Source organism: Odocoileus virginianus, chromosome 3, assembly GCF_023699985.2.
Source record: "Odocoileus virginianus isolate 20LAN1187 ecotype Illinois chromosome 3, Ovbor_1.2, whole genome shotgun sequence".
Classification (NCBI taxonomy): domain Eukaryota; kingdom Metazoa; phylum Chordata; class Mammalia; order Artiodactyla; family Cervidae; genus Odocoileus; species Odocoileus virginianus.
The window spans coordinates 1,918,263-1,930,606 of NC_069676.1; the positions used below are offsets into that span (position 1 = coordinate 1,918,263).

The following is a 12,344-nucleotide window of genomic DNA, read 5'->3' on the forward strand; positions in this document are numbered from 1 at the left end:
GACCGTGGTTGGATTTGTAGGATGGACATGTCACGTCACTGGTGGCTGGAATGGGAGATGGACTGGAGCCCAACACAAAGACTGGCAGGAGCCTGGGGCAACTTACCAGGAGGAATCTGGTATAGGACTGCCTGAAAATATTTGTAACCCCTTTATTTTTTGTATCAGGATGGCTAAAAATGATAAAATAACATCAGGTAATAATCAGAGTTGTGTCAGAGAGGAACCCTGTACCTTGGTTAAGGTATATTGCTGAAATAAATTAACAATTGAACTTTAGGTGGTTAAACAGTTTTTCTAACTTTAGAATTTCCTATTCACTACAAGGGAAAAAAGTTGGGAAAAAAAGAAAAGCACAATCTTTTATGCTCTGGTAAAACTTATACATCAGTGGCAACTACCTGTAACTTAGAAATTTGAAATGTAACACCTAAAAACTGGCAGTAGCTTCCTTTGTGTTAGAGGGCCAAAGGTCATCGCTCAGGCTGGTCAGGCCATTGAGGTCTTGCCTCTTCCCTTTCAACCTCATCTTGTTACTGTGTTTCCCAACTCTGGCTCCACCCACACCTTTTAAATGTTCTGAACCAGCCCAAGATGTACTTCCCAGGTGGCACTAGTGGTAAAGAATCTGCCTGCCAATGCAAAAGATGTAAGAGATTCAGGTTTGATCCCTTGGTCAGAAGATTCCCTGGAGAAGGGCATGGCAACCCACTCCAGTATTCTTGCCTGAAGAATCCCAAGGACAGAGGAGCCTGGTGGGCTACAGTTCATAGGGTTGCAAATAGTTGGACACAACTGAAGCGACTTAGCACGCACACAACCAGACCATGACAGTTCCTACCTCTGAGCTCTTTCCCATTTTACTCTAGCTAGAACACTCAAACTTCATTCCTTTTGTGGCTCTTGTCATAAAGTAATTCCTCACTGAGGTCTGCTGCAACCATGCAATCTAAAGCTGGGCCCCTGACTCTTTTTCATACTATCTTTATTTACTCATCCCACATACTATAATTACTTGCTAAATATTAATATTTATATTTCCTTTTATAATACCCATCTTCACTATTTAAGGTTCATAAAAGTGGTAACTATGCATGTATAACCACTGTACACTATGCTTGGCAGAAATTATTAAATGAATGACTATCTTCCCCTTTCTGGTTTTCTGGCCACCAGCATTCCCCTTTTGGAACACCTCTAGAATGGGCATTCCTAGTAATAACTCCCTCATTTGGCCTGGGTGGAGGACCTGCTATCATTATCACAGGCTGCCCCCATGAAATGTCCCAAGGCCATGCTGCCACGCCACACTTCCTCTCATCTACACCCACATCAGCCTCACCCTGACATTTAAAGCCCAGTGGCTCTCCAGGGTGGCCTAGAACGTGCCATAAAGGAAGTGCAGCACTCAGCACTTCTAGAGGGTCAATTCCTTGATTCACCCTTTATCAGCTGTGTGACTTCTGACAAGTCACTAGTCCTCTCTTCAACCTTCAGATGGGGATGGTAGAAGTGGTCTCACATAACTGTGAGGATTAAGTGAGAATGCTTACAACAGTACCTGGCAGCAGGTATGCCCTCAAATGTTAACTGTTACCCCCAGCAACTGACGACACAGCTCTTGATATTCCATGGCCTGAGCACTATGCTTTCTGGGGTCAGGTAGGTTTAGATAGTCAGCGCGGGGAGTTAGGACCACATTGGCCATGAAAAGGTAAACACACTTGGAAGCATGATTTCTAGCCACTCTTGGTGATATCTAATTAGATCACCAGGCAGCTTGCACATCTTAAACACTGCATACTTTTCTCACTTATTTCCAGAAAGACACATTGATTAGTAATTCTTATAGAAACATTTGTTTTCCCCTGAGGATAGTGATGTGTGGTGTATAGGATAAGACAAAGAATGAGGAGGGACATGTCCATACAACCAAACCCTGACACGGGCAGAGAACCATCATGAGCACAGTGGGGATGTCCTTGAGAGATGGAATTAGTAGAGCCTTGTATTTTCTTCCTTCACAAACTGATATAAAAATATCAAAAGTAAAAATATGATCCAAAATATATTTAGCAGGAGTTGAGGTGGGCACATTTCCACTGCAGGATAAAGCAGGTAGGAGTGGTTATTTCCAGATTGTCCTGGTGGCTAATCCAGCATGGGCGGGTAGAGCAAAATACAAAGAGGGTAAGGAAGGGAAAAGAATTAAGACAGCTAGAGGTTGTGACTCTTAGATTACATTCACGTGTAGGGAACTAAACATGGTTATTTTCTCAACCAATGGCATGCATGCAGTTTAGGGCTATTTGTTCCAAGACTCTGAGGCTGGAAGCCCTAGTCTGCTGCAAGGTCAAGGTGCCATTTTAAAAGCAGTCACTGAATATGGAGAAAGGCAACATCTTGATGAGGTGCTGCTCTCTAAGCTGGGCAAACTTACCAGGGAGAACTCAGGTGCAAAATGAATCAGCTGGCAATGAGGAAGTCCTGATGAGAGAAGAATCAGAGGAATTTGTGTGGGGAAACTTGGAAAAATTATTTTTCCCTCAGGAGCTGGCACTTGCAGTAGCTATTCATGGGAGCCTGGAGACATTGAAGAATATAACAAAAAGTCTACAAGCTAATTCTCTATTCAAACCCTTCCCCAGCCAGAGTAGAACTGGTACTCCCAAGGGCAACTCCAAAAATCACTGGGCAAATTCCACAGTGCCCTAGGAAGGCATTGGTGTGGGAGATGGGTCCTAGGTCTGCTTCTGTGTCCTTTTCCTAGAGTCCAGGTGGACGGGATGGGTACACTGGCTCAGCACTTCCTCTGCCACATGTTCAGACTCGTTATTTTGAGTTGGTATAGATGTGGGTGTGCTGGAAAGTGTTTATGCACCAGGGAGTAGTGAGGGGTGGGCTGGATGTGCTGAGGATGGAGGGTCCCAGTGACCCTCATCTTCTGTCGCAGTGTCTATCAGTAAAACTAGAAAAGCGAGCTGCAGAATGAACTGCTCCACCTAGGAGGCTTGGGTAAAGAAAAGTCCCTGTCAGTAATTGCTCAACTCTTTTCTAACGCCATGCAGATTGGCTGGCAGAAGCGAAGGTGGCTGAGGGCCTCGAAGTCAGAGTTCTCAAAAGTGCACTTTTGGGGTTAAGCCAAAGGTCAGACTGCTGGCGTGCAGAATCATACTACTTCAGATTTAAAAAGTACAAAATAGCACCCAGGCAACTTTTGGCTCCCTTAGTTGAGAAGGTCATACATAACGTGTTAATAGTGTGGCAGAATAAAGTCACTGCTAATAGTCATAAATACATCCAAGTTGGCTCAGGCATTTCTAATAGGCCATTTATTTTTGCCTTCCCAGACAAGGGAGTGACTAGTCATCTCAGAGGTCTAATTTTATGAAGACCCAAGCCCAACAGGAGAGGTCTCAGGGAAAATGGCCTGTCATTGGACGGAGGGTCATCAGACTGCACTGATGGTGTAGGACAGCTGCTTCAGCTCTCACTGGGATGAGTGGCAGCAGGAACCTTAGCCCAGTGGCAAGCACACACCAAGGGGTAACAGCTCTTATTAAAAACAAAAGGAACAACTCAGCTGAGAAATGTGTTTCTTGTGAGGGATTCAAGGTAAGGAGGTAACAGGACCAGTGGGACACAGGGATAGTACTGAAAGCAGATCTCTGCAGCAGTGAGCAGTTTTCCAAGTTTATTGTTGGATCTGGGGTTGCCAGCCATGAGAAGCTACAGATGAACATGTTTGGGCCCAGGGCATGGTGGGTTCCAGGCAACCTCTTGAAATGCTGCTTCACCTGCAGCTCATTTGGGGAGAAAGGATGAGCTGTTGATCACCTAACAGGAGATACCAACCCAAGTAGGTGGCCTTTATTAGGTGGTAGCTGAATTTAGAGAATTTGGGGCTTTAAAGCTACTGGAAGCTTCCAAGTCTATGTTCAACCTGAAGTCCTGATTCCATCATCACAAAGAATATCCTCTCCTGTAACTTGGAGCTGAGGTACAGCTTTCATGGGGGCTGGCAGGTGACCCAACTTGATGGAGAGCATTTTCACAGACCAGGAACCCGCCACACTGCTTCCCAGACGACAGCTGACTTGCTCTTCCACCTTCATGCCTTAGCATGCTCCAGCCTGCAGTAGTGTGGGCTCCCCATTCTTTGTGATGGGGAAGGGGAGGTGCCATGAGGGGCTGTGTTTGAAGGCACATGGATATTATTTTATCTGTGATATCTACTGACAGCACTAAAGAATTAAAGATAGTGAGGGAACTGTACCTGCAGGACTAGAGTATCACTCCGACTTCTGGGAGCGGCCCCTGCCAGAGAATGTCACAGTGCTGCTGACCACTCCATGGAATTACTCAACACGCTGCTCAGTACTGTCAGAATGGGGTAATCTTTAAATGGTAGAATACCCAGGTGGTAGAGAGGAAATGGCAACTTTTAAATGCAAAATCAGAAATTCAAAGCTCTCTCCACAATCTTCTGTGAACACAGAGTTGATACCTTCAGAAAAGTGGACCACAGGAAGGCAAGGACCAGTATCCAGCAGTTCAGTATTCTGGGAGCGACAAATATACTCTAATGCAGTGGATACAGAGGACTGCCCAGCCAAGGGGAAGAGTGGTTAAGAGCATTCTGACAACTCGCCTGAGGCTCTAACCTCATCAGTTGCACATCATGAAATGGCAAGTCACAGGAGCAGAGGTGGCCCAGAACATCTCTAGGTTTTGGGATCATCACACCCAAAGCTGAGCATGCCCCTGACTGCCATGTGTAGAGTACTACAATGCAGAACAATTGGAAGGAAATGTCTGCACAGACTGTGTCCCTAATTTAGGGGTTATCCAAGGGTCAGACTCAAGCTGAAGCCCAGAGGAACTGGGTAACTCAGGAATTTAGATCAACCTCTGCCTTCCAGACAGGTGTCCTGTGTTCTGAAAGCTGGGTTTAGTGCAATATCCAGAATCATGGACTGTGTATGAGGTCAAGTCACCAGTCTTCAAGGGAAAATTATGTGGTAGTAATAGACGTGATGCTACCAATTAGGAGTTGCTAAATCAAAAAGGGACACACTGTTAAAATGAATTATCCCAGGAGAATACAAGTAAGAAGCCAGTGGATATACGAACCAGGGAAGTCTGACAAAAGGTAGTCTGAAGCAGAAGGCAGGAAGCATAATTTAACTCCTGGGCCAATGCATAGATAACTGTACTTTCTTTACACTGGTGTCAGCAGTATGGGGTGAGGAAAACAAAGTTTTCCATTAAAAGTAGAAAGCCTCCTACAAGTAAAGTAAAATGCATATAGACCATTTTCTTTTTTGTTCCTTTGCTTCTCAACCTTAATTTTTACAATTTTATAATTTCTCTTAATGGTGGACTAATTTCCTAATGAAGGTCCATTCTGGTTCTGGTACTTGGTAATTCAGACTAATTAAATATCACTGCTATTCAACCAAGATAGTTCCTGAAGTATGAAGAGTGTTTGCCATTCTTAAGGTCTCAAAACCCATACTAGTGTAAACCTTGACTCTCAGTAATAAAATGACTATCTTCAAGTAAGCTTTCATAGTTATTCTGCAGAACAGATTCTCCTGCATTCAATAATTAATACACTCAGTCGCAAAGCTCTTCCATGTCACTTTTCTCCTATATGGTGTCTCTGATGCTGAATGAGGTTTGCAGTCTGGTTAAACGCTTTCCCACATTTATTACATTTATAGGGTTTCTCTCCTGTGTGAATCCTCTGATGTTGAGTCAGGTGTGTACTTCGGATAAAGGCTTTCCCACAGATTTTACATTTGTAAGGTTTTTCTCTAGTATGAATTCTCTTATGCTGAGTGAGGGCTGAATGGTCACTGAAGGCTTTCTCACATATATTACACGTATAAGGCTTCTCCCCAGTATGAATTCTCTGATGTTGGGCTAGGGCTGATTGGTCCCTGAAGGCTTTCTCACACAAACCACATCTGTAAGGTTTCTCCCCAGTATGAATTTTCCGATGTCGAGCAAAGGATGAATTATCCCTGAATGCTTTCCCACATTCACTACATTTATAAGGTTTCTCTCCGGTATGAATCCTCTGATGTTCAGTAAGGGAAGAGTTCACCCTGAAGGCCTTTCCACATTCATTACATTCAAAAGGCTTCTCTCCAGTGTGAATTCTCTGATGCTGAAGAAAACTTGTACTCTGATTGAAGGCTTTCCCACATTCATTACATTTATAGGGTTTCTCTCCACTATGAATATTCTGGTGTTTGGTAAGATGTGCCCTGCACACAAAGGCTTTGTCACATATATTACACTTAAAAGGTTTCTCTCCAGTATGTATTCTGTGATGGTGGGCAAGGTGTATGTTTCGGATAAAAGCTTTTCCACATAAGTTGCATTCAAAAGGTTTCTCTCCAGTATGAATTTTCTGATGATAAGTAAGTGAGGAGCTCACTGAGAAGGCCTTGCCACATTCCTTACATTCATATGGCTTCTCACCAGTGTGAATTCTTTGGTGATGGATGAGGTGTGTGCTCTGGTGAAAGGCCTTCCCACATTCTCTACATTCATATCGCTTCTCTTTAATAACAATTTTCTGATTTGTGTTGAGTTTTTCACTATGAATCTTCTGATGTTTACTGAGGGTTGAACCCTTAGTGAAGACTTTTCCACACTCACTACACTCAAAGGCTTTTTTGCTAGATTGAAATCCCTGACTTTGAACAAAAGATGAGTTCATGATGCCGTGTTTCCCAGATTCACCACATTTCTGGTTACCAACCACAGACGAAGTTTTCTCATGAGCAAGCACCACTTGCTGCAAGTTTATCTCCTGGCCTCCACGCTGCCATTCCAACAGGCTATCATATTTCCAGCAACTATCTCTAGTGAATCTGTCCTTTATCATCCACTGACCCAATTCTCCTTCAGGAATATCTGCCTGGAGAATAGATTTCTTATTCATAGGTGTAATCACCCAGTCTGAAAGACATCAAAAATAAACACGTCTGTTTTATCACAGTAAAACATCTAGTTGGGATAAGAACATGACCTTGTTTATAATGCTAACAAAGAATTTGCAATTTTGAAGACTTCTTGAAGTGAATATAGAAAAAGGGGAGAAGAGGTAGATAGAAGACATGGCAGGACCAGGTTATCAAATATACTATGTATGAAGCAGGAAAATTTGGAGATGGCATTCAGAAATCACAGGCCTGAGTAAAATATTTACTTTATTTGTGATTATAGAGAAGTTACCTGAATTTTAAAGTCTCAAAAAACCTATACAGACTGCAATATGCTAACAGATAAGAAAAAAAAAATGCATCTTATCTATTTTAGTGATATGGTCATCTTTAAAATAACCTAGATGTGGCCTTAAGAAACCATTGCAACTAGAGGTCAATACCTGGTAGGAAAAAAGTTCAGCTTTCAGAGTAACTACTAAAACCAGCATTTATGTTTTGTAAACTCATTTCAGCATTCAGATGGAAAACAAAAAGTTAGGCTGTGAAACACTGATATCTACTAATAAAGTTAGGACTTTCTGCTGCTGGTAAGGGCTTCCCAGGTGGCACTAGTGGTAAAGAACCTGCCTGCCAATGCAAGAGATAAAAGAGACACCAGTTTGACTACTGGGTCAGGAAGACTCCCTGGAGGAGGAAATGGCAACCCACTCCAGTATTCTTGCCTGGGGAATCCCATGGGCAGAGGAGCCTGGTGGGCTGCAGTCCATTGGGTTGCAAAGAGTTGGATATGAATTGAAGTGATTTCACACACATGCATGCTACTGGTAAGGAAGCAATGTCTTCAAACCTGTATGAATGTGACATTGATATGAGGAAAATGTACCATGATGATACATATGTGAGCACAGAAAATTAGGAACAAAGCAGAAAATCTGCCAGGATACACCCAGTATGTCTTGGAGGCAAGGCCCTGAATTTGGGGAAATGACTATACTAGTCATTAGAAATGGGACTCTGCTACTGGGATATGGGCCATGGTCTCATGAGTTGTCTGATAAGATGATTCCTCTCCCTACAAACAAACTCTATACTTACTCAACAACATTCTCACTTGGTCTCATGGTAGCCTGATATTAACAAGCAGAATTCTGAATGCACATTCGTTTTTGGTACATATTTATGAACGTCTGTCTTTTCATTTGTCTATTTAAGACCTTGTACCAAGAAATGCAATGAGAAGCACTTATTATTAGCATAGATGATACAAAGATTCCTGGGAAAGTCTGTCAAGAACAAGCCTCCCTCAACACTTTTTTCTCCTATTCCCTCCAGAAAATCTATAAAGAGCTATAATCATTATCATCATCATCATCTCCTTGTACTCATCTGGAAAAGAAAGTTAAACAGGTGCACTTTAAGGCTAAAATCCTTGTGAGCTTAGAATAACATATCCTCACTCAAAAGAAGGTTTAAACACCTGTTTTGCCAAATCTCACAATCTTAAGAACTGACTTTTGCTTCTGGACCTGCTAGAGTGGCCTTGTGGCAGACCAACATTATTGCAAAAAGTAACTGAAAAAATCTGCATTGAAAAAAGAAACTGTCGTGCTCGCTTCGGCAGCACATATACTAAAATTGAAACGATACAGAGAAGATTAGCATGGCCCCTGCGCAAGGATGACACGCAAATTCATGAAGCATTCCATATTTTTCATGGAATATTACTCAGCCATTAAAAAGAATTCATTTGAATCAGTTCTAATGAGATGGATGAAACTGGAGCCCATTATACAGAGTGAAGTAAGCCAGAAAGATAAAGACCATTACAGTATACTTATATATATGGAATTTAGAAAGATGGTAACGATAACCCTATATGCAAAACAGAAAAAGAGACACAGATGTATAGAACAGACTTTTGGACTCTGTGGGAGAAGGCGAGGGTGGGATGTTTCAAGAGAACAGCATCGAAACATGTATATTATCTAGGGTGAAACAGATCACCAGCCCAGGCTGGATGCATGAGACAAGTGCTCGGACCTGGTGCACTGGGAAGACCCAGAGGGATCGGGTGGAGAGGGAGGTGGGAGGGGGGATCGGGATGGGGAATACATGTATATCCATGGCTGATTCATGTCAATGTATGACAAAAACCACTATAATATTGTGAAGTAATTAGCCTCCAACTAATAAAAAACAAGAAAGAAACTGTCTAAAGTCATCAGATATCACTTGAGGCCAACTTGATAGTCTAACATTTGAGAGAGAAGGGAAATGCAGAGAGGTGATCCAGTTTTTTCCTCATAGAATTTGATGCATTCTTAAGTTTCTCAAGGCAAGAAATGAAGCTAAGTAGAAATTCAGAATTCTCTATAGTCTTATAGTACCATTGAGCCAAAAACGAGTTCAGGACCTTCTCGGGGTGGGGTGAATGGTGGTCACAGTAAACATATAAAGCTCTCAGTTGGGACTCCAGGAGGGCTACAGTTTAAGGGCTTCAGTTCAACAGCTCAGTAGCAAGGGCTTCATGAACATTCAACCCAATCTCCAGCTAAAGAATCCCTGGATGGGTCAGGAAGGTTTGCTTTCACTCCAGCTGTCTACTAGAGGGAAGGCAAACTTTCCCAGGAGGGAAAATAACATCATCCAGATCCTATTCACTCCCTCATACATAATTTCTAGGATTCAGTCTTAAAGTACCAGGAGTACTAAGAAATTATTGAATCAAGATAAAAAAGCAAATAATAGACAAAGATCCTCAGAACTCAGATATCAAAGTTATCGGACATGTGGTTTAAAAATAAGCGTGAATACTATGTTCAATAAAACAGATAAGAATGAGAATTTTAACAGAGAATTGGAACCAAAGAATCAAGTGAAAAATTCTATAACTAAAGAATATAATAAATGAAATAAAGAACTCAACAGATAGATTTAACAGTATATTATTGGACATAGCAGAAGAGAGGGATGTGTGCTGTGCTTAGTCGTGTCTGACTCTGTGACCCCATGGACTGCAGCCCGCCAGGCTCCTCTGTCCATGAGGATTCTCCAGGCAAGAATACTAGAGTGAGTTGCCATGCCCTCCTCCAGGGGATCTTCCCACCCCAGGGATCGAACCCAGGTCTCCCTTATTGCAGGTGGATTCTCTACTGTCTGAGCCACCAGGAAGTCCAGAAGAGCCTATACACCGCAACTAAAGAATAGCCCCCATTCCCTGCAACTAGAGAAAAGCCTACACACCAAGGAAGACCCAGCAGAGTCAAAATAAAAATAAATAAATAAAATTATTTAAAAAATATTATTGCACAAAATAATACTAGTAATGTCTTGAGAGGTTGAACATATATACATAATTAAAGAGACTTAAAGCAAGTGAGTAAAGTTGAAAATAAATAATAAAATAGCAGACAGCCAGTACTATATATATTAGTAACTGGTCTAAATTATCCTATTAAAAACTAAGGTTGTGAGACTGTATTTAAAAAAATAAAATCCAACTATATGCCACTCATGAGAGAAATGCCAGAAATATAGACACAGAAATAAAAAGAAAGAATAGAAAAGCATGTATCAAGCAAGCACTAACCACAAGAAAGCTGGTGTACCTATACTACTATCAGACAAATCTCATTTAATTAGAGAAAAGACTTTTAAACTGTTCATATTGACTAAAGGTTTGTTCAATTATCTAGGAATATATAACAAACCTACATTTTCATGTAACATAACTTCAAAATGTATAAAGTAAAAACTGGGACTATAAAAGGAAAAAGAAATCTTAACAATGATAGATATGTTTGCACACCATTCTCAATAACTCGGAAATCAAACCATTAAGAATAGGGTGATATGAGCTATAAGATAAACTTGACTTAAATGATATACTGAATATTTGGAACACTATACCCAACAATGACAGAATATATATATTTAAGTCCATACATAACATTAACCAAAATGGAGAAGGAAATGGCAACCCACTCTAGTATTCTTGCCTGGGAAATCCCATGGACAGAGGAACCTAGTGGGCTACAGTCCATGGGCTTGCAGGAGTCAGACACAACTTAAGTGATAAACCACCACCACCAAAGTAGAAAAAACACATGTCACAGGACGCAGATCATTCAGAATATGTACTCTGAACTCAGTGGAATTCACCAGAAATAAATATCAAAATACCAAAAAGATAGAAAATCTACAGATATTTTAAACCTAGTCCATACATTTTAAAATAACTGATAAAACAAAGAAGAAATCACAACACAAATTGAAAATATTTTAAACTAAATGATAATAGAAACATGAAACATAAAATGCAGCTACAGCATAGTTAGAAGGAAATGTATATCTATCTATATCAATTACCAATCTCAAGAAATCAGAAAAATAGAATATTAAATACAAAGGAGAAAGGAATAACAAAAATAATAGAAATCAATAATTAAAAATTGACAGACCTTTATCAAGACTAATGGAGAAAGAAAGAAGGCACATACTACCACTACCAAGAATGATATTGCAATAGAGACACAGACATGGAGAACAGACTTGTGGACACGGTGTGGGAAGGAGAGGGTGGGACAAACTGAGACAGCAGCACTAAAACACAAACATTACCATACGTGAAACAGATAGCTGGTGGAATTTCCCGTATGACGAAGGGGGCTCAACCAGGTGCTCTGTGACAACCTGGGGGGGATGGGGTGGGAGGCGGGAGGGAAGTTCAAGAGGGAGGGGACATACGTATACCTGTGGCTGATTCATGTTGATGTATGGCAGAAACTGACACATCAATGTAAAGCTCCAATTAAAATAAATAAATTCTATTTATTATCCTCCAATTAAAAATAAATAAATTTAACAAAATAATGATAAAGGTGACATCAAAACAGATTCTAAAGAGAGTTATAAGATAATAACATAATGAGGAATTTATGCCAATAAATTAAAAGACTGTTCTAGGAAGGTACAGTATACCAAAACAGACACACACACACACAAAACAGAAAATCTGAATGGTCCTATATCTAATAAATACATTGAATCTTCCATTTAAAACCTACTCACAGGGGCTTTCCTGGTGGTTCAGTGGTTAACAATCCTTCTGCCAATGCAGGGTATACCGGTTTGATCTTGGTCCCAGAAAATCCCATATGTCTTCAAGCAACTAAGCCCATGTACCACCACTGCTGAGCCTGTGTTCTAGAGCCTAAGAGCCACAAGAGAGGCCACTGCAATGAGAGGCCCAAGCACCACAATGAAGAATAGCCCCCACTGGCCACAACGAGAGAAAACCCACGTTCAGCAGTGAAAACCCAGCACAGCCAAAAATAAAACAAATAAAAATTAAAAGAAAAAATTCTCATAAAGAAATTTCCA

At 41.1% G+C, this 12,344-nt stretch overlaps 1 protein-coding gene and 1 non-coding gene across 9 annotated transcripts in view; one reads left to right on the forward strand and one right to left on the reverse strand.

Annotated features, from left to right (window-relative positions):
- Nucleotides 1–12,344, reverse strand: part of ZNF454 (zinc finger protein 454) — a 47,804-nt gene that overhangs the window by 23,402 nt on the left and 12,058 nt on the right. For 4 of the 8 annotated variants that reach the window (XM_070460991.1, XM_020876106.2, XM_070460975.1 and 1 more), the window contains one exon: nucleotides 3,318–6,975. The exons of 1 other annotated variant lie outside the window; for it this stretch is intronic. In XM_070460991.1, the coding sequence (XP_070317092.1) occupies nucleotides 5,642–6,975 (1,334 nt within the window). In that variant the 3' untranslated portion in view covers nucleotides 3,318–5,641. 3 more of the 8 variants (XM_070460998.1, XM_070460994.1, XM_070461008.1) reach the window with 2 other exon arrangements.
- On the forward strand, nucleotides 8,568–8,674 carry LOC139034596 (U6 spliceosomal RNA). The gene has a single exon (XR_011487119.1). It is a non-coding gene; the product is annotated as a U6 spliceosomal RNA (small nuclear RNA).